This window comes from Phyllobates terribilis, unplaced genomic scaffold (assembly GCF_046119375.1).
Source record: "Phyllobates terribilis strain yellow unplaced genomic scaffold, ASM4611937v1 Scaffold_4__5_contigs__length_816908805, whole genome shotgun sequence".
Taxonomy (NCBI): Eukaryota; Metazoa; Chordata; class Amphibia; order Anura; family Dendrobatidae; genus Phyllobates; species Phyllobates terribilis.
Genome location: NW_027362764.1, coordinates 379692513 through 379720063, shown reverse-complemented (window position 1 = coordinate 379720063; position 27551 = coordinate 379692513). Strand labels below are relative to the sequence as shown.

At 47.1% G+C, this 27551-nt stretch overlaps 1 protein-coding gene across 4 annotated transcripts in view; it reads right to left on the bottom strand.

Moving 5' to 3' along the window:
* Positions 1 to 27551, bottom strand: part of EPB41L4B (erythrocyte membrane protein band 4.1 like 4B) — a 1171543-nt gene that overhangs the window by 126192 nt on the left and 1017800 nt on the right. For all 4 annotated transcript variants that reach the window (XM_073678479.1, XM_073678478.1, XM_073678481.1 and 1 more), the window contains 2 exons: positions 11660 to 11786; positions 10325 to 10402 (listed from right to left, as the gene is read on the bottom strand). In XM_073678479.1, the coding sequence (XP_073534580.1) occupies positions 10325 to 10402; positions 11660 to 11786 (205 nt within the window). The remainder of the gene's footprint in view (positions 1 to 10324; positions 10403 to 11659; positions 11787 to 27551) is intronic.

The window sequence follows — 27551 nt, the reverse complement described above, 5'->3', positions numbered from 1 at the left end:
AATGACCGTACAACCGGCAGAGACAGGAAGATCCGTTATAAAGTCCATAGCAATATGCTGCCACGGGGCAGCAGGTACTGGAAGAGGAAGAAGGCGACCGGCTGGCAGGTGTCTCGGAACTTTGCTGCGGGTGCAGGACACACAGGCAGAAACAAAGTCTATTACATCCTTGTGCAGGGTAGGCCACCAGTAATGCCGGGTAATGAGCTGGAGGATCTTTTTCTGACTGGCGTGGCCAGCTAGCTTAGACGAGTGACCCCAGTGTAGGACCTTCTTCCGATCAGGTACTGTTACGAACGTCTTACCGGGAGGGAGACGATTTAGATTCACGGGAGCCACTTGCATTACTCTGGCGGGATCAATGATGTGCTTAGGTTCCTCCTCTAGATCAGATACCAGGAAGGATCGGGACAAGGCGTCAGCTTTGATGTTTTTGTCTGCCGGGCGAAAATGAAGAGCAAAATCAAAGCGGGCAAAAATCAAGGACCACCGGGCTTGGCGCGAGTTAAGTCTCTGGGCGCTCTGAAGGTAAGCCAAGTTCTTGTGGTCCATGTAAATTATTACCGGGTGAAGAGCCCCCTCGAGCAGGTAACGCCACTCCTCCAGTGCCAGCTTAATGGCTAACAATTCTCGGTCTCCAATAGAATAGTTGAGCTCAGAAGAGGAGAAGAGTTTGGAGAAAAAACCGCAGGTTACCATTCTTCCGGAAGATGACTTTTGGGTAAGTACCGCCCCGGCTCCGGAGGAGGAAGCGTCAACTTCTAGGAAGAATTGTTTGTTGCCGTCCGGACGATGCAGCAGCGGGGCGGAGGAGAAGGCCTGTTTTAAGGAAAGAAAGGCCTCCTCAGCTTCGGGCGGCCATCTTCTGGGATTAGTACCCTTACAGGTGAGCGCAGAGATAGGGGCAGTCCGGGAAGAGAAGTGCGGTATGAAGAGGCGGTAATAGTTGGCGAAGCCCAGGAACCGCTGAATAGCCTTCAACCCCTCTGGTCGGGGCCATTGCTGGATGGCAGACAGTTTCTCAGGATCCATTTGTAGGCCGGTCTGAGAGATTATGTAGCCCAGAAATGGAAGAGAGGTCTGCTCAAAGATGCACTTCTCATATTTAGCGTAGACGTGGTTCTGCCTGAGCCTGAGCAGGACCTGACGAACATCCCTCCGGTGAGTAGGAAGGTCCGGAGAGAAGACCAAGATGTCGTCCAGGTACACCACCACGCAGGAGTAGAGAAGGTCACGGAAGATGTCATTGACCAACTCTTGAAAGACGGCAGGAGCGTTACAGAGACCGAAGGGCATTACAAGGTACTCATAGTGGCCGTCCCGGGTGTTGAATGCCGTCTTCCACTCATCCCCCTGACGGATACGGACCAGGTTATACGCCCCACGGAGATCCAGTTTGGTGAAGATTCTAGCCCCCCTCAGGGGGTCAAATAATTCAGGAATGAGCGGGAGGGGGTATTTATTCTTCACTGTAATCTGGTTAAGGCCTCTATAATCTATACATGGACGGAGTGAGCCGTCCTTCTTTTTGACGAAGAAGAAGCCTGCTCCCGCCGGGGAGGTAGATTTTCGGATAAATCCCCGGGCCAGATTCTCCTCAATATATTCTGACATGGACCGGGTCTCCGCTGCGGACAAAGGGTAGATACGCCCACGGGGAGGAGTGGAGCCGGGTATCAGGTCGATTGGACAATCGTATGGTCTATGAGGGGGTAATGTCTCTGCTTCTTTTTTATTGAAGACATCCGCATAAGACCAATAGGGTACCGGTAGACCGGGTAGATTGACTGGGGTAGGAGAAGGACGAGCAGGATGAACGGGAACTAGACAAGTCCTATGGCAGTCCTGTCCCCAGCGAAGGACTTCTCCGGTCTGCCAGTCAAGCACGGGTGCATGTTTCTGGAGCCAAGGTAGGCCTAACAAGAGTGCTTTAGAGAGTCCAGGCAGAACATGAAAGGAGATGCTCTCAGAATGCAGCATTCCCACCTGCAGAGTTATGGATTCGGTGATGAGTTGGATGGGATGTGGCAAGAGGCCCCCATCCACGGCGGCGACAGATAAAGGTACGGCCAGAGGTTTGGTGGGGATGCGGTATTTCTCTACCAGAGACTGAGAAATGAGATTTCCAGCAGCTCCTGAGTCAAGTTGAGCCAGTTTGAAATAGCGATTCTCTCCGCAGGTGATAGAGACTGACAGCATCAGAGATGGAGAGGGTTTACTTTTGTCTAGGGCGACCTCTCTGAGCGATCCTAGACACAGGCGTTTCCCGACCTCTCTGGGCAGGAACGGATCCGGTGCTCCTTACTGCCACAGTAGAAGCAGCTCCCCTCGGCACGGCGTAAGTCTTGACGGGTTTTGACTATCTTGGTCTGGTCGACCTGCATAGGCTCAGGTGAGTGTGCCTGGGGAGTAACGGAGGGAGTGACAGGTTTCTAGAAGGTGGGGGCTAGACGTGGAAACCTCCTCTCACGGGTGACCTCTTTGGCGCGCTCCTGGAATCGGATGTCAATCCGGGTGGCAAGTGTTATTAAGTCGTCGAGAGTGGTAGGAATGTCCCGATCGGCGAGTTCATCTTTAATACGGCCGGACAGACCCTCCCAGAAGACAGACACCAGAGCGTCGTTATCCCAGGCCAGCTCCGAAGCAAGGGTACGGAACCGTATGGCATATTGGCCCACGGTGAGATCTCCTTGACGGAGGCGTAGCAGAGACGATGCGGATGAGGTCTTCCGTCCGGGTTCGTCGAAGACTTTCCGGAAAGCCGTGAGAAAGGCTGGCAGGTCGGACACCAGGGGATCTCCTCTCTCCCACAGAGGATTTAGCCAAGCCAGAGCCTCCCCCGTGAGGTGGGACATGATAAAGGCTACTTTGGACCGGTCGGAGATAAACTGGTGGGACAAGAGTTCAAAGTGCAGGGTGCACTGGTTTATGAAGCCCCGAGCTTGAGCGGAGTCACCTCCAAAACGAGGAGGTGCAGAAAACCGGGGTCCGGGACAGGATACCATGATATTGGTGGGCAGCGGCGCTGCCGGGTTGCGAGTCATGACACTAGCGGTGGTTGCTAGTGGAGCAGACAGAGTGTCCAGGCGAGAGTTGACACTCCGCAGGTGACTCAGGATGGACTCCTGTTGGGACCTCTGACGGGACAGTTCATGACATAGGTCCGAGAGCGAGGGAGCTTGGGTGCCACCGGATTCCATGGCCCGAGCAAACTGTAACGGGTCTGGGAGGCGGAACCTCTGAGCAACTATACAAGGGGGCGGTCCTTGTAAGGAAGCGGGTGGCTCCCAGGGAAGACGGTCAGGTAGTCACGGCAAGTGACAGGGACAGTCTCTGGGTAGAAGGGCAGGTAGTAACGGCAAGTAACAGGGACAGTCTCTGGGTAGAAGGGCAGGTAGTCACGGCAAGTGACAGGGACAGTCTCTGGGTAGAAGGACGGGTACTCACGGCAAGTGACAGGGACAGTCTCTGGGTAGAAGGACAGCAGGCAGGTGACTGGTGAGCGCTCCCAGGTGAGCGGGCGAGAGTCTCTGAACAGGCAGGTGGTCACGGGAAGTGACGGCAGAGCCTCCAGGTAGGCTAGCAGGCAGGTAGCAGGTGAGCGCTCCCAGGTGAGCAGGCAAGAGTCTCTGGACAGGCAGGTGGTCACGGCAAGTGACGGCGGAGCCTCCAGGTAGGCTAGCAGGCAGGTAGCAGATGAGCGCTCCCAGGTGAGCAGGCAAGAGTCTCTGGACAGGCAGGTGGTCACGGCAAGTGACGGCGGAGCCTCCAGGTAGGCTAGCAGGCAGGTAGCAGATGAGCGCTCCCAGGTGAGCGGGCAGGCTGGTCCATAGACAGACTGACAGGTGTCGGAAGGCAGACCGTCGGACCGCAGGCTTGCAAGCAGGTAAACGGATATCAGGCAGGTATCAAGCAGGAATCTGACAGGTGACTGGCAGGTAACTGGTAACGGGACCTGAGGGCTGAAGCAGAGTGAAGGCTTTGCAACAACATTGCTCGGGCACCTCCATTTTGGAGGAGGTGCCTTATATATGGTGAAGTCCTCCGGCCATTGGCCGGGGACTCCTTAGGACGGCGCGCGTGGCCCCTTTAAGAGAGGGGGAGCACGCGCGCGCCCTAAGCACCGTGGCCGGGAAGCAGCGCGTGCTGCCTGCAGAGCGGGAGGAAGACGCCGGGCACGGAGCGGAGAGGTGAGGGGAACAGCGTCCCTGCCTAGCATGAGGCTGGGACGCCGACTCTACAGTTTATTAACAAGAGCAATGGAGTATTAGCTCAAACAATGAGACCTGAGTGAGCCCTGCACCTTAGCCTCCGACCTGTGATTGATGTCCTTAGCCACATATGTAAATCTAAAAAAGGGTTTTTCTATCCTGCTGGAAACAGAATTGAAAGGGAGAATCAAAGATCAGACTCTTCAGGAGAGTAGCTTGGTAGCATGGCTCGATCCAGAGAGACACAGATTTGGATTCTACATGATTCTGGCTTAAGGGTATAGGGCACTGACTGGGAGGATATGGATCTGCTCCACTGACCATCCGAGAACCCATGGATACATTTTGGGAGACCAGGTTGGGACGATGAAGTCACATGGCCTTATGGATATGTTGTTTGGGGTTGCCAGGTGGGACTCTCCGGTCGCCTGGAACCCATGGAGACATTTGGAGAAGCCAGATTGGGACCAGATGGTCTTCTGGCTTCATGGAAACTCTCGGAGAGGCCAGGGTAGGACCCTCGGGTCTCTTGGCCTTGTACCTCGATGGACTGTCAGCTTCCTAAACTTGTCACTACCTCCTCTCTGTGGGGGCTCACCAAAAGTGGGGGGCCACTGGTTGAGGTAGTTGGCCAGTCCCAAAGTCACAGCTGTTCTATTCCCAGATGGGCCAGCGGAAGGGTGAGACTGTGTAATGTTGTACCATCTTGGGTATTTGCTGGGACTGTTTTCTGTGTTTATTGTCCATTTGGTGGTTCAATAAAGTATTGCCACGCTGCTTTACCCTCACTCTGTGTTGTCTGAGTGGTATTCGTCCCACGGAAGACCCCGGGTCGTCACAATCACCCTGTATAGTTAATTGTTCCATCTCATCACACTCCGCCTGTAATGCCTCCTCTTTCATTGTGAGCAGCGAGAGTTTCAGTAGACAGAGAAGCGGGATGGTGACGCTAATTGTGGCATAATCGCTGCTCACCATCTTGTTCGAGTCCTCAAAGTTTTGGAGAATGGCACAGATGTCAGACATCCATGTCTGGATGTTGGTTCAGGGGTGAGAGCCACAGATCTGCCTGCTATGTTACAGCTTTCAACAACTCTGCAATGGTGTGTGGTTTGTCATCTAAGCAGATTAACTTCAGCAGAGCCTGCTGCTGCTTGGCTGAGGCAGTGCTGCAGTGCTCCAGTGCTCCCAGCTTGCGACTGATGTGGTCAGTTCGGAGATGGAGGCTGAAGAAGGAGTGGAGGAGGTGCAGGAGCTGTAGAATGTGGGGGCAACCCTGATTGACCCATGCCCCTCAATCCTTGGAGTCGGAAGGACGTGTTCCGTCCCAGGGTGCGACTGGGTCCCGGCTTCCACAATATTAACCCAGTGTGCCGTCAGTGATATGTACCATCCCTGGCCACAAGCAGTTGTCCTCGTGTCTGTAGTTTGGTGGACCTTCCCAGTAACTGCGTTGGTGAGGGCACAGGTAATTTTCTGTGACACGCGCTTGTGTAAGGCGGGGACGGCACACCAGGAGAAATAGTGGCGGCAGGGGACCAAGTACCAGGGGTCAGCCGAAGCCATGAGGTTGCGGAAAGCTTCCATCTCCATGAGCCTAAAAGGCAACATTTCCAGCGCAATCAGTCAAGAAATGTGGCAGTTTAGTATTGTGGCCTGTGAGTGGCTGCGTAGTTGCGCTTGCGTTCCAAGGACTGGTGTAGGGACAACTGAACGCTACGCTGGGACAAGGACGTGGTTGATGACGATGATAGTATGCAACGAAAGGTGCAGGGTGGGAAGCATCTTTACCTGCATGCACGCACAACAGCGGAACAGGCAGTGGTGTCACCCGTAGACACCATCTTTGGACCCTGACATTCGGCCCAACTAGTTTGGTGTTTTGCTATCATGTGCCTGAGCATGCTGGTGGTGGTCAGGCTTGTAGTTTTGCTGCCCCTGCTGATGATGACATGGCAGATGTTGCAAATGGCCTTTTTGGGGTTAACTGGACAGTGTTTAAAAAGAGCCAGACTCGGGAAGACCTAACAGTTGGACTGGCAACTTCCCTGGTATTGGTGTTTTGAGGAACAGTTGCCTGCCTTGTGTCTGTGGCCACCCTACTGCTTTTTCATGCCTGTTGTGGTGCTACTCCTCCCTCCCCCTCTACACTCCTGTCCTCTCTATGCATGTCACCTTGCCAGGTTGGGTTAGTAACTTCATCATCCACCACCTCATCCTTAAAGTATGCACCCTGGGCCTCCTCCTGACTTGCTGGCAATTGTGTATCATCATAATCATACACCTCTTGCGAAAGTAATTGCACTTTCCCACCGTTGCCTTCATATGACCAAGGCTGCTCAAATATTTGGGCATCGCTACATGCAATCTCCTTTTGCTAAGGTTGAAGCGGACCGAGTAAGGGGCTAGAATCTATAAATGGAAATGTGAACAGCTTTTCGGAGTGTCCAAGTGTGGGATCACTTGTCTCTGGGCACTCAGCATCGTGGGAGATAGGAGGATCAGGGTAAGGAATATGTCGTCCAGACTCACGGCTACTGAGACTTGACCATGTGGAAGACAGGGTGGTGGTGGTGGCAAACTGAATGGAAGCATTATCTGCTATCCAACCATTAATCTTTGCACACTGGTCTGGCTTCAAGAGTGGTGTTCCGCGGCCAGGAAGGTAGGTCGAAATGATGTGGGTGCTTGTTGTGCTCCCTGAGCAGGCACAGTTTCATCTTGCCCACGATCTCAGCCTCTGCGTGCACCATCAGCATCACGTCCTCTTCCCAGTCCCATGCCACGCACCTTGCCCATTTTAAATCGAGTTTAATATTTTGCAGCAAAAAATGTCACGGTTATTACCGCAGTAACTTTTGATCACGTCTGCTGACCAATTTTTTTAGGCAATGACAGTATAGCAATGCTACTGGTCAGCGACCAAGTGTGGATATGTTTTAAACACACAACTAGCAGACTTTAAATGGAGTATAATATTTTGCAGCTTGCAAAAAATGTCACGGTTATTACCGCAATAATAATTGATCATGTCTGATGATCAATTTTTTTAGGCAGTGCCGGTATAGTGATGCTATTGGTCAGTGACCAAGTGTGGATATGTTTTGAACACACAACCAACAGACTTTAAATGGAGTATAATACACTGCTCAAAAAAATAAAAGGAGCACTGAAACAACAGGATGATTTCCAAACTTCTGTGAAATCAAACTGTCCACTTAGGAAGCAACACTGATTGACAATTAATTTCACATGCTGTTGTGCAAATGGAATAGACAATAGATGGAAATTATTGGCAATTATTAAGACACACTCAATAAAGGAGTTGTTCTGCAGGTGGGGACCACAGACCACATCTCAGTACCAATGCTTTCTGGCTGATGTTTTGGTCACTTTTGAATGTTTGTTATGCTTTCACACTCGTGGTAGCATGAGATGGACTCTACAACCCACAGAAGTTGCTCAGGTAGTGTAGCTCATCCAGGATGGTACATCAATGCGAGCTGTGGCAAGAAGGTTTGCTGTGTCTGTCAGCGTAGTGTCCAGAGGCTGGAGGCGCTACCAGGAGACAGGCCAGTACACCAGGAGATGTGGAGGGGGCCGTAGGAGCGCATCAACGCAGCAGTAGGACCGCTACCTCCACATTTGTGCAAGGAGGAACAGTAGGAGCACTGCCAAAGCCCTGCAAAATGACCTCCAGCAGGCCACAAATGTGCATGTGTCTGCACAAACAGAAACCGACTCCATGAGGGTGGTATGAGGGCCCGACGTCCACAGATGGGGGTTGTGCTCACAGCCTAACACCATGCAGGATGCTTGGCATTTACCACAGAACACCAGGGTTGGCAAAGTCGCCACTGGCGCCCTGTGCTCTTCACAGATGAAAACAGGTTCACACTGAGCACATGTGACAGACGTGACAAGAGTCTGGAGATGCCGTGGAGAGTATTCTGCTGCCTGCAACATCCTTCAGCATGACCGGTTTTGCAGTGGGTCAGTAATGGTGTGGGGTGGCATTTTTTTTGAGGGCCGCACAGCCCTCCATGTGCTTGCTAGAGGTAGCCTGACTGCCATTAGGTACTGAGATGAGATCTTCAGACCCCTTGTGAGACCATATGCTGGTGCAGTTGGCACTGGGTTCCTCCTAATGCAGGACAATGCCAGACCTCATGTGGCTGGAGTGTGTCAGCAGTTCCTGCAAGATGAAGGCATTGAAGCTATGGACTGGCCCGTCCGTTCCCCAGACCTGAATCCAATTGAGCACATCTGGGACATCATGTCGCGCTCCATCCACCAACGTCACGTTGCACCACAGACTGTCCAGGAGTTGGCGGATGCTTTAGTCCAGGTCTGGGAGGAGATCCCACCGGAGACCATCCGCAACCTCATCAGGAGCATGCCCAGGCGTTGTAGGGAGGTCATACAGGCATGTGGAGGCCACACACAATACTGAGCCTCATTGTTTTAAGGACATTACATCAAAGTTGGATCTGCCTGTAGTGTGTTTTTCCACTTTAATTTTGGGGGTGACTCCAAATCCAGGCCTCCATTGGTTAATAAATTTGATTTCTATTGATGATTTTTGCGTGATTTTGTTGTCAGCCATTCAACTTTGTACAGAACAAAGTATTCAATGAGAATATTTCATTCATTCAGATCTAGGATGTGTTATTTAAGTGGTCCCTTTATTTTTTTGAGCAGTGTATTTTGCATCTTTCAAAAAATGTCACGGTTATTACCACAGTAATATTTGATCATGTCTGATGAGCAATTTTTTTAGGCAATATAATGCAGTATGTGACCAATGTAGTAGCAAGCCAATAATAACAAAACTATAAAATGCAAACAGGCGCATATAGCAACTTATAATAGGTCATGTTCAGCACCTACCTACAGTATACAGGTAAAAGTCTGAAGCCATAATCCAGATAATACTATATGTGTCCAATGTTGTGGTAGCCAAAATTCCTGTGTTTCCACAGCAGTCTGTATAAAATTCTTAAGCACAAGTCCTGAGGTAAGGAAATCATACAGTCGGCTTGGCCGGTGGCGACGTATCAAACTTACTACAATGAACACAACAGCACGCTCCGAGTAACTTCACCTGCTACGGACAGAGAAAAGGATCAAAGGATCAATTTTTTTCAAAGGAATCACCCTTCTTCATCAGGGATCATGACTCCTAAGGATCCAATCGACCTAAATAGGTGAGTGCTGCTCCAGTAAATTGCAGAACCAATTAACCCTTCTTTAGATTTATCACGGTTTGCTATTTAGTCCATAAAGGCAAAAAGTTCAATTTCAGTGTTACGTTCTGCTAGTTTTAAGGTATTTAGTTGAAATAGCCAGTGGCTTTCTATTCTTGACATTTGATGCAAAAAAATTTACATCCCTCCAGTGCTGCTTAAAGATGCACTCCTATCAAAATTTATATCCTCTTAATATATTGCAGTCATCATGTGATATAGCACTGTGTACTTACGATTGCTCATTTTGTCTTTCTACCCAGTTAATTCTTCTGTTTTCCATTAGGTCTATGACATCACATGATTAAAAACAAACTAGCTGAATCCTTCAAAGCTCTATGTAGAAACAGGAGGTCAATTTTGTCTGCACAAGTCAAGAGTCATTGCAAAAGTCTATAGCGGGGGGGAGGAGCAGAGCAGCTCTGTCAGAATTTGAAGAGGGGAATGATAGATGCAGAGAAAAGAGACTAAGGGTCAAATATGATCCGAAACGTGTAAGCCTACACATGCTTTTATCTCTGTTGGAATTGTATTTTTTAACGATGGATTAAATAAAGACTTTTTCTAATTTTTCTACATTGTGTGCTGGAAAACTATTTTTTACTTTCACTGAGGATTTTTCTCCCAGATGGGGATGGACTAATTCCGAGCACCGAGATCATGGAAAGCAGGACTGGGCAGGCTGGGCCAGGTGAGCTGAAGATCTTTTTCTTACTTGCCTAGATTTCCATATCACTATGATGAAAGAAAAACTGAAGAACCATGCCAAATCATAATTGTATCATTATGCTCCATATTATCCCATGGGGTATCTACAGCTATATCTCACAAATAAGAATGCAAAAAGTAGACCAACTTTAATCATACCATTGGTGTAGCTTCAGTGAAATCCATTAAAAGATCCCCTGGTTCTAATGTAAAGGAGCTGCTCGCTCTACTAGGACTCTGCAAAAGAAAATTTTGAAGAATTATTTTCTTCCAAAGCAGTAAAAAAAAGTCTAGAAATTCTTTCATGTGCATACATACAGTATATGCTGTATACACTACATAGAATAGAATACATATTTTATAGATAGATACAAGCTGAGCAAAGGTCTAAAACCAGTACTTACTAATGCTTACTAATAGCCAAAGGCTCAGTTCATATAACATTTAAGCCTTTCTCATAATCCAATGATGTGCTTTTCTAATCACTTGCTGTGCCTTCCAGTCGGAGTAGACATTGTGTACAGAGCATACGCAGACCTCCTGAGTGGCCAATGCTAGATCTTAAGGTGTGCTGGAAAATGAGTAACGAGTATGCTTCCAATTATTATTTTTAATCAATCCATGTCTAAAAAAATTGGTTTTAATGTTGGGTCACCACTTTTTGTCATGCATGCACTAATCTGATATAAAAAAAAGGAAAATGCTTCTGTATAAGAAAATGAAACAGTCTATGATTTTTATACAGTTAAATAAAAGCAAAGGTATACTAATGTATACCAGCTCGTCACTTGTCAAAAAGACACTGTAATAGCATCCATTGAGTAAGGGTCCCATGAATATGCTGGGCATTTGCACTGGGAGCTTTCTGAAACATATGCCGAATTCAGTGTTAAAATACGATGAAAACAAAGCGGTACTACAAAATAGTTTGGCACTGTGAATTATTTTTATCAGAAGAAACAATTTTTTACAAAACAGACATATCCAAATCTGTAGAAAGAGGGGGTGTACAGATAGCTATAACTGCTTAACCCTTTAGCGACATAACATGTCCTGTTACTGTACATAACAGGCCAGCTCCCTGACTTTGATGTGGGCTCAGGGACGGCCACCAAACCACGGGGCAGAGCTTAACTAATGCATCAGTGCATACACATCGATGATCTATTGCGTCTATGTATTTCATTGTGTTTGCTCCTGCATTTGCTGACTGTTTCTTCCATATGTTTTAAGTTATCAGGGCATTTAATTGCATAAAAATCCTTGCGTCCATATTGTGTTTTTACTTTGTGAAACTTTAGCAAAATATTCAATATAAATTAAAATATCCAAGTCATTATCGGGAGTATTGTGTTTTTTTTTTTTTTTTAATTTCCAGTCCATAAACACGACTGTCTATTTTTGTATCAAACCACTTACAACAGCTTCTTTTAGATTTGTGACTTTGTGAGACCCACGTTTATTTTAGAAATATCATCACACAGTACTATAGACCTTCTCAATGGAGGACGCCTGGGAGTTTCCACTGGAAGCCAGAAGAAGAGCTGCCCTCTGTTCTGCAGCTGATTCTGCAGCTACTGCAGCCAGGGCTGGAGGAAGATCATCTTCATCACTGTGGTTACTAGAAAATCAAAGAAAATAAGACTTAGAATTACCATAATCATGATCATTAATTTCAATATGAGCATTACATGTGCTGTAAAGGGAATTAAACTCAAATCCTGTGTTCACAAGATCCATTTGCGATGTTTTTTCTTTTTAGTTGTATTTTCTGAAAACATTGCAAAAACATGGCAATTTTACTATGTTTTTGGAAAATTGTGGCAAAAAATAATGCACCTGGTATACATTATGCATACACGGCCTAAAACCCACAGGTATTAAAAGAGTTGCCTGGGATATGCTGCATTAGTACTGTTAGGATTCTGCCACTTCCATTCTTTTTGTGCTCATCACGTGACTACTCCATATGCAATTTCCATAAAGCCAATCACATGCCAAATGTTTTCTGTCCCACTTCACTTTATGAGCTAAATTGAGAAAAGAAGAATAGAAAGCACTTGGCAAATGATGCAGTGCAATATATGGCAAAAGACATATAGCACTACAAAAATCGAAAAAAAAAAATATATTGTTTTTAAAAAGTTTAATAATGACAAAAAAAGACACAGAAAACATATTAAATACTTAAAAAGCATAAAGGTGAAAACTGAGATACACAAGGGACACAGGGATCTTAAGTGTTCTGCCACAGCATGTAGCTTCCCCAGGTATAATCATGACCCCTGAGTAATTGTATTTTATACAGGTACCATCTGTTTATAGAGATAAGTGAATTGATTCAGTGCAAATCAAATTTGAGTCACGTTTAATGAAATTCCCAGGTCCCGGCAAATGTAAAGAATTTTCACTTCAATTTGCACAAATCATCAAAAAATCTGACATTTTACACATTACAGAAGATTGCATCAGCCAAGGAATGCTGACATGACCTCAGGTGTGACCTCATGGGATTTCCCATAATTTCTTGCAGCTCTCACATTATATGGTATAGATCAGGCAATCGGGATAGACTATCATAACTCATATAATAGCACAGGCAGGGAATGCAGCGGCCATTATCAAGTGACTTAAAACAGTGAGAGGATGTTAAAGCTCACAGTTTAAGAATAAAAATATGAAGATTAAGCCCTAATGCATTGAACAATACTCCAGATAGTAATGTGCTATACATCTGAAGCAGTGAAGAAGATGAGAGTAGTAGGCTGTGAATAATATAGAGATTCAATTGACAGAGGGAGAGAGAGCAGTGCCAATCTCATTGTGATCAGTCAATGATATGGTGTAGCTGGAATCTGTCCTGCTACATTTGAATTACAATTACACATTTTTTTCATTCTCAATGCATTAGAAAGCAGCAGAAATGCAACACAATAGTTTTTTATAGAAAAAAAAAATCTGAAATCAGTGTTAGGCTATGTGCCCACGTTGCATTTATGAAGCAGAAAATTTCTGCTTCATTTCTGCAAGTCCTCTCCCGGAAAAACGCATGCGGAATTCCGCACGCGTTTATCGCGCATTTTTCGCGCGTTTATCACGCGTTTTACACATGCGGAATTGCCTTGCGTTTTTTATGCATTGGACAAAGGCAATTCTGCTTGCGGAAACGCAAAATTAAATGACATGCTGCGGATTTTTGAACGCAGCATAAACGCTGCGGAAAAATCCGCAGCATGTGCATAGAACTTGCGGAATCCCTTTGGGGACCATGGGGTGCGGGTTACCAAGCGTTTTACAAGCGTTTCCGCTGCGGAAATTCCGCATCAAAAACGCTTGAAAAACGCTACGTGGGCACACAGCCTTAGTCAGAGATGGCATGCTTGCTGGTCACAAATGTACAGAAATGTTGTATTTCTCGTGCAATCCTTTTTGTGAAAGGAGGAATACTTCTTTTTGTAGACATTTCACTGTGCATGTCTGATATTGCACTCCTGTTGTGAATGAACTAAAGAGAAATCTAATTCAAATCCATATTTGGTCTGACCACTAGAGATAACAATCTGAAGGGAAATTTGAGTCAAAGTTTATACAATTCACAGACCTTTGCAAATAATTTCCAGTCCAATTCATGCAAATCAGCAAAAAAAACAGTGCTGCATTTTAAATACTTAGCAGTAGATGCAATCAGTCATAGAAAGCTCACATGACTTCAGGCTCGACTGCATGGGCTTTCCCATAATTCCTTACCGCTGGCATTTCACTCCATATAGCGCAGCCAATCAGGAGGGACTATCATAACCTATACAAAAACTAGGTATTGAATGCAGCCATTTTAGGGTGATTTTAGGATAGTGAGAGTAAGTTGGAGTGCACAGTTTATAAAAAAGATATAGGAAGTGAAAGTCACAAAACATGAGACAAAATCTCCATGTAGTAATGTGTTGTAAATTTGCAGCACTGAAGAAGATGAGAGTAGTTGTCTGGGAATAATACAGAGATTCAATTGAATAGAGATAGGTCAACAGCACTGTGTGACTTGGATCTGTCCTACTGCATTTGAATTAAATTACACATTTCTTCATTCTTAATGTAACAGAAAGCAGAAGCAAGACGGCAAAATATTTTTTACAGAAAAAAAATCTGAAATCGGTGTCAGATGGTGTGCCACCTTGTCACCAGCGACTGTTCTGAGGTTTTGCATTTCTTGTGCATTCGTTTTTGTGAAGAGGGAATATTTGATTTTAACAATGCAAAAGAAAATTCCACATAATCCAGGTATTTAACAGTGACTTTCTTTCTTACAAAGTGTGTGTCTTAAAAATTTGTTTCATCTATTTTTCTAGTCAAATCTTACATCAATACTTTGCCCTTCAGTTTTGGGAAGGTTTTTTTTTTGAAAATATATTGATTTTTCTTATTTGTTGACATTTAACTGTGCATGGAACTTTTTGAATACCTGTTGTAATAGTCCAAATTGATGTATATGCCACAATTATCCAACGGCCTGCGTTTTGCTTTGCTTTGTGTACGTGTACCTACCTAACAATTCTTACTCTATTTTTTGGCATTTTTTTATTAATTTACATTGAAAAAAATTGTCGAATGTTAATTGTAGTGTTGTACAAGATAAAATAAAAAGTGGCAATGGATTGGATTGTATAAAAGAAAAAAAACACTATAGAATATAGTAAAGAATGTGGGAGCCGCTATCAGCAGCAGAAGCACCACCACCATTGGCACCAGCTGTCTGAGAAGACTATAACTGCCTTCCTTTGCCACTCATATCAATCACAGCAGGATGATGTTATCTCTAACATTGACACCACCAGTTTTCTGCCCCGAATGGTCTTCTTTATCACAAATTCAAAAGGATAATTTTTGGACTATTTTTTAATTTAAAAAAAAAAACATGAATAGTCTGTCAGTGCACTGTTTTATTATATAGGCTGTTTGTTATAGAGATACCATCTGTTTCTATGGTAAGGAGTTTCCACTTGCTAAAATGCAGCCTTAAACTTGCAATAAACCATCCATCATGCTTCACTGTTGCCTGCTGACAGGCATTATTGTATCATATCCATCCATTTGGCAAACAAAGTGACTTCTTTTACAGACAAATATTTCAAATTTTGATTCTCCAGTCCAGAGAACCTCCTTTTCTACACCCCAGTTCCTCTGTTTTCCATGAATAGTTGAATTGCTTAGCATTGTTTCCATGTTAAAGGTATGGCTTTTTGGTCACAATGAAGACCACTTTCAGCTAAAGTTCTATGAACAGTGGATGGGTGTAACTCGATTCCACTGGTTGCTGCCAGTTTTGAGCTGATGGCACTGTACCTATAAAGGAATATTCTGGGCTAAACATACATTTTTGAAGTCTGAATCTTGACATATGCACACTGTCAGTATTTCACTGTGTTACCACCTTAAGTAGTTGTAACATGATTGCAAGTATGCAATATGCATACTTACAATCACAAGCAAACTAACTTATTATCCACTGCACTCAAAATAACATTCGGAGAAGCAGAAAAAGTTCCTGGTAGACATGTGACCGCAAGTATGCAAAACACTTTTGACCCACAGATTAAATAGATTAAAAATTATTTTATAACATTTCATTCCGTAGGGACAATTTTTTCTAAATCCCGAAAAACGCCTTTACATGTTCAGCAAGGCCAGTCTGTCAAGGCAATATTTTATTAAATGAGCTCTTTGTTACTGGGCTACCATCTGTTTCTATGATGAAGTCTCATTTGCTGAAATGTAGCCCTAAACTTGCAATGAACCTCCATTCTTGTATAAAATCCCCTATTCTGGTTTAATGTCCCCATTCTGGTATAATGTCACCCATCCTGAGACCCTCCAGCACATTTTAAAAATAAACAATTGTACTCACCTTCCCCCTTTCCCATGCTGCACGACATCCTCTTCTGTAGCCAGCGCAGAAGCTGACTTCAACGTGCTGTCACAGGCAGTTCATGACATCACTGCCATGTGCCATGTGTCACTGGCAAGCCGACGTCAGCTGCCAGCCTTTGATTGGCCAGCAGCATGTATTGCAGTGCAGGTTTCAGTGCCACAATACATTTCACTTGAATGTGCGTCTGAGGATTCATATCCAGGTGAAATTGGCATTGGCGGGCCACCCTCCAGCATGGGCCCGATCAAGATCGCAACCTCTGCGTTATGCCTCTGCTTCTACCAATTAATTTTTAACATGTTTTGTATGTGAGTTGTGGTAATGTAATAAGTGTATTCATTGCAGTAAATTTACATGCTTGTGAATGATTAATAATCATAATGAAAATTTCATCCAACAAGCACAGGACCTCAAAATGAGGTTTCAGCAATGAGGCTATGCATTAGCAGAAATAGATGATTCACTAGATAGAGTGAAAATATTAAGACTGCTAGATACATTAACATAAAACATAGAAAAGGAAAGATAGCAAAAAATATACTAAACATAAAAGTTTTAAATTTAGGGCTGATTCATAATTTGCAATTTATTGATGTTCCTTTTCATTTTCTTGTCTTGTGGTATTTGCTGTTTCTGACTTTTTTTTGCAGAAAATTCATTGATATGGCGCACGTGGTTCATGAACTTGGCACAAAATCAAAAATGCTCTTTGGTATCGATTAGTGATGTGTGAGCACTAAAATGCTTGGGTACTCGTTACTCAGGTCAAGTAAATCGTAATGCTCGGGTGCTCGACCCTAGTAACGAGCCCAATGTAAGTCAATGTGAAACCAGAGCATTTTTCCAGCGGCTCTCCCCCCCGGAGGGCTGGAGGGGGCCTAAAAATTGGTGAAAATGATGGAAACAGTTAAATGACACAGGAACAGCATGGGGAAGACCCCTGAAAGCATCTCTGAATCCCAGATCACTGCTGTGAACAATGTTGTCAGAGTATTACGCCACTTTTACGGACTGCCAATAAAACATACAAAAACGAAGCTAAAATGGATTTTCCTGGAAAAAATGTTAAGAAACATTCTTTCCAGAGTAATGACTTGTATATTAAGCAAAATAAATAACCAAAAACAAAAAGGCTCCTCCACACCTTGTGCTATGTTTTCGATGCGTTTTTGCACTTTTGCATTGCTTTTGACGGTGAAAAATACATTCACCAGTAAATGTAATATTAACATTTTACTACCTTATCTGGCCATGTGGTGTGTGAGACATGATCAGACACATACTGTTTCATTTATGAAAGAGGGACCCTGAAAGTCACAAAGCCTATTTTTACAGGGCCATCAAGCAGCCCTTTTTATTGTTAAAGGGCCAGCAGTCAGCCCTCACTATTGTTAGAGAGCCATCAGCCGGCTATCCTCTGCATAGCCGTATATTGCTACTGCAATATAACGTATCCATTTGAGGTGGGCAAATGTTTTTTTCGTATATATTCTGTAAAGTTTGAAATTTGGATGTTCAGCAGGCGGCCCTCACAATTTATGAATGTCCAGCAGGTGGCCCTCACAATTTATAGAGTACCAGCAGGCGGCCTCCACTATTTTTAGGGGGCCAGCAGGTGTCTTGAGGACAGATGAGACCAAGATAGAGATTTTTGGTAATGCACATCATTCAACTGTTTACTGTACATTGAACGTGGCTTACAAATAAAAGAACACAGTACTTCCAGTAAAATATGGTGGAGGTTCAAAGATATTTAGGGGTTGTCTTGCTGATGCTGGCACAGGGTGCCTTGACCGTGTGCAAGGCATCAGAAAATGTGAAGATTCCCAAAGGATTTTGGTTTGCAATGTAGTGCCAGTGTCATAAAGTTGGCTTTGCATCCTAGGCAATGGGTGTCCTAGCAGGACAATGCCCCAAACCTAATTAAAGAAGCACCCAGAATTGGATGGAAACAAAGCACTGGAGAGCTTTGAAGTGGCAATTCCAGCTCCAGTATCGTCAAATCTCCCACCACTACCTCTTACATACCGAAGCTACAAAGAATGGACACATTAAATTAGGACATTTTTTTAAGTTTGATTAATTTCTGTCAAAATTGAAAAACTTCTGCCAACTTCGATGAATTTTTGTAAACTATGATAAATTTCTGCCAACCTTAATTAATTTCTGAGTACAGATCACCGTAAAAATTATGAATCGGTCAATGAGTGCATGGATATCATCAATCAAGGTATGCACTGTGGAAGATATGTATCTGACCAGAATAAACACTCCTTTCCAGCTGATAGTACCATCTAGCACCTTTCCCTATTCTAAAAGCAGCTAACAGCATTATCAATAGGGAATAAAAAATTTTTTAGCACAGAGTATAATACAATAATCCCTGACTAGATGCTTGTAAGACACAATCCCAACTGCTATTGATCACCCGTACATGAATCTCAGATAAGACAGGTAATATAGTGCAATAAAAATAGAATTTAACCGACTCCGAAGAGGTTTTTTTGGTATGTTGCACCACGAAACTGTGAAGGAATGCAAGAAACCCTGCTTGCTTTCATCAATTTCTAATTACAGATCAATGTTAAAAATTCTGAATCGGTCAATGAGTGTGTAGAAAGAATCAATCAAGTTATGCACTGTGGAAGATATGTATGTGACCTGAATATGAACACTGATTTCCAGCTGATGATACCTAGCATGTGTCCCTATTCTAAAAGCAACTAACAGCGGTATCAATAGGGAACAGATTTTTTTTGTTTGCTTGCAGCAGCAATAGTATAAGGCAATCATCCCTGTCTGGAATTGTGCAATACGCTATCCATAGTGTGATAGCTCACACGTACACAAATTTTAGATAAGAGTTAATATTGTAGATTACAGAATCAATTTGAATTGGCCTTCCCATTATTAAGGAATGGGTCTCCTATACTATTATTGTGTATGCAGCAAGTTCAAGGGCTGCCAAAAATTAGGATGCACTCCAATACCAATTTGAAGAGACCTAGTGGAGGGCCTCAGTAAAAAAAAAATATTTTCCATTATTAAGGAGTGGGTCTCCTAGACTGGTAATTCCCATGCACTAAGTGAATGGGCTGAAAAACATTTACCCCTAGAGGCTATACAAATATATTAAATATAAAGTTAGAGGTAGGCCTCTAAAAATAGTTACTACGGGCATCATAAACACCCTTAAAAAAATTATGTGGGCGTTGCATGATTGTCACCCTGGTGATATGGTGTGGTGGAGGAGGATGTGGAGAAAAATAAGGAGGAGGACGACATGAAATAGATGAAATCCTGAAGCGTATACCCATGTCTGGGTGTGAAGGGGTGCATAGCAATAGACCCTTCATAAAAAAACACTGGATCTGAGTTTATGTTCAGCTGCTATCATCCAGCAGTGTCGAGAAGTCTGGTCTAATCCAGCCCTTGTTCATTTTGATAAGAGTCAGCCTGTCAGCATTTTCAGTTTACAGATGGTTGCGCCTATCAGTTATAATACCACCGGCGGCACTAAAAACCCGCTCTGACAAAATGCTAGCATCAGGGCAGGCCAGGATCTCCAAGCCGTAGAGAGACTGTTTATGCCACGTGTCCAGCTTGGATACTCACTAGCTGTAAGGCACAGAGAAATCCTGGAGGACGCTGTTACGGACAGTAAGGTACTCCTTCATCATCTTCAAAAATGTTTCCCTCCTTATCAGAGTACCCCACGCATCAGGGCTTCGGCACTGGGAGGGTCTGAGAAAACTGTCCCAGACCTTTGACAATGTTCCCCTGCCTCTGCTGCATCTGGTTTGTGTCTCCCTCGCCTCTATTCCTTGGTTATCCAAGGAACTTTGATCTCTGTGGCCAGCATTATCAGCTGGGAATTTTTTTAATAATTCTTCAACAAGGGCCTTCTGGTACTGCAACATTTTATTAGACCTGTCCACCACAGGAAGGAGAGATAGAAAGTTCTCATTTTAGCACGGGTGACCAACCAGCAATTACTGTTTCTTGAAATACGTACAACGCAAGGGTCATGAGAAAGGCAGCGGAAAATAAACTCAGCCATGTGTGCCAGACTGCCACAGCCAAGACTTCCCTGTCCCCACCAAGAGGATGACTGTCCAGGTTCTCCTCATCACCCTCCTCCCGATCCTCCTCCTCATCCTCCCCATCTTCAGGCCATCCACGCTGAACAGGTGGTAAGAATGTGGTGTGGGTAGTACCATCTGTAGTGCAGGAAACCAGCTCCTGTTACTCCTCCTCCTTGCTCAATCTCATCGTGCTCCGCCTGCAATGCCTCCTCTTTAATTGTGAGCAGCGAGCGTTTCAGTAGAGAGAGAAGAGGGATGGTGATGCTAATTATTGTGTCATCGCCGCTCACCATCTTGGTGGAGTCCTCAAAGTTTTGGCGGACGGCACAGATGTCAGACATCTATACCCACTCATCAGGTCTTATGTGCGGAGGCTGACCTGAATAACGATGGGTGTTTTGAAGTTGGTACTCAACAACCGCCCTCAGCTGCACATAAATCCTTCCTAACATATGCAATGTTGAATTCCAATGAATGGTGACATCTCACACCAGTCAGTGAGCTGGAAGCTGCAAACGTTGCTAAAGCACTGTCAGGGTGGCGAAAGCTGTAGCTGACTTTCTGAAATAGGCACACACGCTGCATACTTTCACAAGCAGCTCAGGCAGATCTGGGTAGGTTTTGAGAACCGCTGAACCACTAAGTTGAGCACATGGGCCAGGCATGATACGTGTGTGAGGTTGCCAAGCTTCAGAGCCGCTACCAGGTTCCGGCCATTGTCACAAACGACCATGCTTGGCTGTAGGTTCAGTGGTGAGAGTCACAGGTCTGCCTGCTCTGTTACAGCTTTGAACAACTCTGCAGCGGTGTGCGGTTTGTTGCCTAAGCATATAAGCTTCAGCCGAGTCTGTTGCCCCATGGCTGAGGCAGTGCTGCAGTGCTTTTAGCTTTCAACTGATGTGGTCATTTTGGAGATCGAGGCTGAAGAGAAGGAAGAAGACATGGTGCAGGAGCTGTAGAATGTGGGGGCAACCCTGATTGACCCAGGGCCCACAATCCTCGGTGTCGGGAGGGCGTGTTCCATCCCAGGTTCCAACTGGGTCTCGGCTTCCAGAATATTAACCCAGTGTTCCGTTAGTGAAATGTACCATCCCTGGCCACAAGCACTTGTCCACGTGTCCATGGATAGGTGGACTTTCCCAGTAACTGCAATGGTGAGGGCACGTGTAATGTCCCGAGACATGTGTTTGTGTAAGGCGGGGACGGAATACTGGGAGAAACAGTGGCAGCTAAGGACTGAGTACTGAGTGACAGCTGCCGCCATGAAGTTTAGTAAAGCTCCCTGTAGCATCGGCGTCTCTACCTCCTGCTGGGCAGAGACGCTGTTCCCCTCACCGCCGCGGCCCAGGTCCGGCGTCTTCCTGCTCCCTTGATGCTGTGGCGCGCACCGCGTGCAGCTTCCCGGGCACTGTGCTTAGGGCGCGCACTCCCTCCCTCTTAAAGGGGCCGCGCTTGCCGTCCTATAGAGTCCCCGGCCAATGGCCAGAGGACTTCCCTTATATAAGGCACCTCCTTCAAAATGGAGGTGCCTGTGCAAGGTTGTTGCTCCGTGTGCTAAACACTTGCCCTAGCCCTCAGGTCCCGCTGCCTGTCAGTCCAGCCCACCAGTCTGTCTAACAGTTCTGTCTACAGTTGTGCCCGCAAGCCTGATTACCTGGAGCACCGGTCTGTTACTTGTTGTGCCCGCCAGCCTGCTTACCTGGAGCACCTGTCTGTTACTTATTGTGCCCGCCAGCCAGCCTACCTGGAGCACCTGCCAGTTACCTGCCGTGCCTGCCTGCTTGCCTACCCGGAGCACCCATCTGGCTATCTGCCGAACCAGCCTGCTTATCTACCCCGACCACCCGTCAGCCTTCCTGCCGTGCTCATCTGCTGTACCCGTTAGTTCCTGCCATCTGACCCGTGGGAGTCACCTGCTCTCACACAAGGTCTTCCCCAAAGTGGCACCTGGTCCACCTGCCCAGTCCCTCCCTGGTTCACGGAGTCGACTAAGCCGCCATGTGACCTTGGTCAGGCTGAGTAGGCACTTAGTCACGCCCCCCTGGTCCCTCCTTGCACCGAAGCACAGAGGTTCCACCACCCGGACCCGTAACAGTTTGCACAGGCCATGGAACCCGGTGGCCCCCAGGCTACTTCACTCTCTGACCTGGACCAGGAGGTCTCACGTCAGAGATCCCAACAGGAGACAATCCTATCCTATCTGCAGACTGTCAACTCCCGCCTGGACACGCTGTCCACCCCGTCTGTGCCCATCTCTTGCCGAGCAGCACCCGCTCTGGCTGCACCTCAACCCAGTGGCACTGTGGCACCCGGCTTTGGACTCCGGCTCTCTGCGCCTCCATGTTTTGGTGATGACCGCGTCTTATGTCGGGGCTTCTGAAATCAGTGCACGCTGCACTTTGAACTCCTGGCACACCAGTTCACCTCCAACCAGGCCAAGGTGGCGTTCATCATGTCTCACCTTACTGGGAAGGCATTGGCATGGCTAAACCCTCTGTGGGAAAGAGGGGATCCCCTACTGTCCGATCTTCTGGCTTTCCTCGCTTTCCGGAAGGTCTTGAATGAGCCCGGACGAAAATCTTCTACTGCCTCCTCACTTCTCCGTCTCCACCAAGGGAGTCTCACCGTGGGCCAGTATGCCATACGTTTCCGAACCCTCGCATCTGAGCTTGCCTGGAACAAGGAGGTCCTGGTATCCACCTTCTGGGAGGGTCTTATTGGACGGATCAAGGATGAGCTAGCCGGTCGTGACATCCCTTCCACCCTGGACGACCTGGTGTCATTAGCTATCCGGATTGACATCCGTTTTCTGGAATGTGCTAAGGAGACTACCCGGGAGAGAAGATTTCCGCGTCTCGCTCCTGTATTCCAAAGTCCAGCCTCGCAACCAGCAGTTCCCTGGGCATGTTCACCTGAGCCTATGCAAATTGACCAAACCAAGATGGTCAAGTCTCGCTTGGAGACACGCCGAGCCGAGGGGAGTTGCTTCTACTGTGGCAGTAAAGAGCAGCTGATCCATTCCTGCCCGGTGAGGTCGGGAAACTCCAGTGTCTAGGACCGCTCGGAGATGTCGTCCTAGGCAAGAGTAAATCCTCTCCATCCTTGACTCTGTCTGTTTCTCTTTCCAGTGGTGAGACCCGCTTTATTCGAACTGCCCATCTGGATTCCGGAGCCGCTGGGAATCTCATTCAACAGGCTGTTGTGGAGCGGTATCAGATTCCTACCATACGTCTGTCTGTATCATTGGCGGTTGCCTCCGTGGATGGGAGGCTTCTTCCGGAGACCATCTTGCTCGTCACAGAGCATGTAACCCTTCAGGTGGGAATGTTGCACTCGGAGAAGGTCTCCTTTCATGTGCTGTCCGGTCTCTCTCACCCCCTCTTGCTTGATCTACCCTGGTTACAAAGACATGAGCCTATCCTGAATTGGAGATCTGGTGAAGTCCTCCGTTGGGGTCAGGAATGTCATGAATCCTGTCGGGTTCCGGTTCGTCCAGCTCGACCCCCGCCTACTCCGGCTAATCTACCTGGTCTGCCGGCACCATACTGGTCCTATGCGGACGTCTTCGACAAAAAGGAAGAGACAATACCACCTCATAGGCCATATGATTGCCACATCGACCTGGTACTTGGTGCTTCTCCTCCCCATGGGCGTATCTACCCCTTGTTGCTGGCTAAGACCCGGGCCATGTCTGAGTACATAGAGGAGAATTTGCTAGGGGATTTATCCAGAAATCCACCTCTCCGGCTGGAGCAGGATTCTTCTTCGTCAAGAAGAAAGACGGCTCTCTACGTCCCTGTATCGATTACAGGGTCCTTAACCAGATTACCATCAAAAATAAATAAGTAAACCCTGCCTCTTATCTCAGAGCTGTTCGACCGCCTTAAAGGTGCGAAGATCTTCACCAAGCTCGATCTTCGTGGGGCATACAATTTGATCCGGATCCGCCAGTTAGACGAGTGGAAGACGGCATTCAACACCCGGGACGGTCACTACGAATACAACGTGATGCCCTTTGGTGTCTGTAATGCTCCTGCCATCTTCCAGGAGCTGGTTAACAACATCTTCTGTGATCTCCTGTATTCTTGTGTGGTGGTGTACCTGGACGATATCTTGGTATTCTCTCTGGATCGGCCCTCACACCGAAGGGATGTTCGTCAGGTTCTGCTAAGGCTCCGGCAGAATCGCCTATACGCTAAATTTGAGAAATGCCTCTTCGAGCAGACCTCCCTACCGTTCCTGGGCTATATCATCTCCAAGACTGGTCTGCGGATGGATCCCGAGAAGGTCTCTGCCGTTTTAAAGTGGCCCCAACTGGAGGGGTTGAAGGCGATTCAGCGATTCCTGGACTTCGCAAATTATTACTGCCTCTTCATTCCTCATTTCTCTTCCCGGACAGCTCCCATCTCCGCGCTCACCCGTAAAGGAGAAAATCCCAGGGAATGGACTTCCGAAGAGGAGGAGGCCTTCGTCTCCCTAAAACAAGTCTTCTCCTACGCCCCTGTGCTACACCGTCCGGATTGCAACAAGCAGTTCTTCCTGGAGGTTGATGCATCCTCCTCCGGAGCCGGAGCGGTGCTCACCCAGAAATCCTCATCCTTGAGAATGGTAAGCTGCGGCTTCTTCTCCAAGCTCTTCTCCTCATCCGAGCGCAACTACTCCACTGGAGATCGTGAGCTGCTGGCCATCAAAATTAGCGCTTGAGAAGTGGCGCTACTTGCTGGAGGGGGCTCTGCACCCAGTGGTCATCTATACTGACCACAAAAACCTTGCTTATTTTCAGAACACCCAAAGACTAAATCCGCGTCAGGCCAGAAGGTCACTATTCTTTGCCCGATTCTGCTTCACTCTGCATTACCGTCCGGCGGACAAGAACATTAAGCCTGACTCTCTATCCCGCTCATTCCTGTCTTCCAACCAGGAGGAGGAGCCTCTACATATCATTGACCTCTCCAAAGTAATGACTGTGGCTTCGTTTGACCTGTCTCATCTTCCACCCGGTAAGACCTTTGTAGCGGTTCCGGATCGAAAGAAGGTCCTACTCTGGGGCCATTCATCCAAACTAGCCGGTCATGCTGGCCAGAGGAAGACCTTTCTGCTCATCGCCCGACATTACTGGTGGCCTTCCCTGTGCAAGGATGTTGCGGACTTTGTCGCGGCTTGTTCCTCCAGTGCCCGTAGCAAGGTTCCCAGGCACCTTCCATCCGGCCGTCTCCTTCCTCTTCCCATGCCTTCTGCTCCGTGGCAACACATTGCAATGGACTTCATTACGGATCTCCATGGTTTTGCCGGTTGTACTGTCATTTGGGTGGTCGCTGACCGCTTTCCTAAAAAGGCCCACTTCATCCCTCTGCCTGGTCTTCCATCTGCATCTGTGCTGGCTAAGGACTTCATCCATCACATCTTTCGTCTTCACGGCCTACCCCTCCACATTGTGTCTGATCGCAGGGTTCAGTTCACTTCGAGCTTCTGGAAAGTTACGTGCAAGCTGCTGGATGTCTCCTTGGATTTCTCCTCTGCTTATCATTCTCAATCCAATGGTCAAGTGGAACATATCAACCCGGTCCTTACAACTTTGTCAATGCTCACCATAATGATTTGGTTGAGCTCCTGCCCTGGGCTGAGTTCTCCTATAACAACCATGAGAGCAAGTCTTCTTTTAAATCCCCGTTCTTTGTGGTCTACGGTCAACACCCCAGGATTCCGTTTCCCGTCTCCTCTTCAGTGGACAATCTTTTCGCTGAGTCTCAGATATTTAGGAAGACACTAGATCTGCACTTCTTCAGTCCTCCGAGCAGATGAAGAGACATGCTGATAAGAAACGTCTGGATCCACCTCAATTCCGTCCGGGAGACAAGGTCTGGCTTTCCTCCAAATATGTTTGTCTCAAGATACTTTCCTATAAGTTGGGTCCGCGGTTCATTGGTCCATTCGAGGTTCTGAACCAAATCAATCCTGTGGCTTACAAGCTGAAACTCCTGGTCACCTTACGGATTTCCAACTCCTTTCATGTATACCTCCTCAAACCTCTTGTCCTTAATTCTTTCTCTGACGATCCAAGTACCACTCCAGTTCCAGTCTCCGCTGAGGACGTCTTTGAAGTAGAAAACATTTTGGCCACCAAGAGGGTAAGAGGTGGATTTCTTTCTTGTGGATTGGAATGGGTTTGGCCCTGAGGATTGGTCTTGGGAACCCAGGGAGAACATTCATGCACCTCATCTTCTTAAAAAATTTCTCACGGGCCTAAAGAAAAGGGGGCATAAAGGGGGTGGTACTGTTCCATCAGCGTCTCTGCCTCCTCCCGGGCAGAGACGCCGTTCCCCTCACCGCCGCGGCCCAGGTATGGCGTCTTCCTGCAGTCCTGCTGCTGTGGCACGCACCACGTGCAGCTTCCCGGGCACTGTACTTAGGGTGCGCGCGCGCTCACTCCCTCTTAAAGGGGCCGCGCGCTCCATCCTATAGAGTCCCCGGCCAATGGCCGGAGGACTTCCCCTATATAAGGCACCTCCTCCAAAATGGAGGTGCCTGTGCAAGGTTGTTGTTCCGTGTGCTAAACACTTGCTCCAGCCCTCAGGTCCCGCTGCCTGTCAGTCCTGCCTGCCAGTCTGTCTGTCAGTCCAGCCCGCTAGCCAGTCTAACAGTTCTGTCCTCCAGTCTGTCTATAGTTGTGCCCGTGAGCCTGCTTACCTGGAGCACCTGTCAGTTACTTGTTGTGCCCGCCAGCCAGCCTACCTGGAGCACCTGCCAGTTACCTGCCATGCCCGCCTGCTTGCTTACCCGAGCACCCATCTGGCTATCGGCCGAACCAGCCTGCTTATCTACCCGGACCACCCATCTGCCTTTCTGCCGTGCTCATCTGCTGTACCGGTCAGTTCCTGCCATCTGACTCGTGGGAGTCACCTGCTCTCACACAAGGTCTGCCCCAAAGTGGCACCTGGTCCACCTGCCCAGTCCCTCCCTGGTTCACAGAGTCGACTAAGCCGCCATGTGACCTTGGTCTACCTGAGTAGGCACTTAGTCACGCCCCTCTGGTCCCTCCTTGCACCGAAGCACAGAGGTTCCAAAACCCGGACCCGTAACAGTTTGCACAGGCCATGGAACCCGGTGGCCCCCAGGCTACTTCACTCTCTGACTGTACCAGGAGGTCTCACGTCAGAGATCCCAACAGGAGACAATCCTGTCCTATCTGCAGACTGTCAACTCCCGCCTGGACACGCTGTCCACCCTGTCTGTGCCCATCTCTTGCCGAGCAGCACCCGCTCCGGCGGCACCTCAACCCAGTGGCACTGTGGCACCCGGCTCTGGACCCCGGCTCTCTGCGCCTCCACGTTTTGGTGGTGACCCCGTCTTATGTTGGGGCTTCTTAAATCAGTGCACG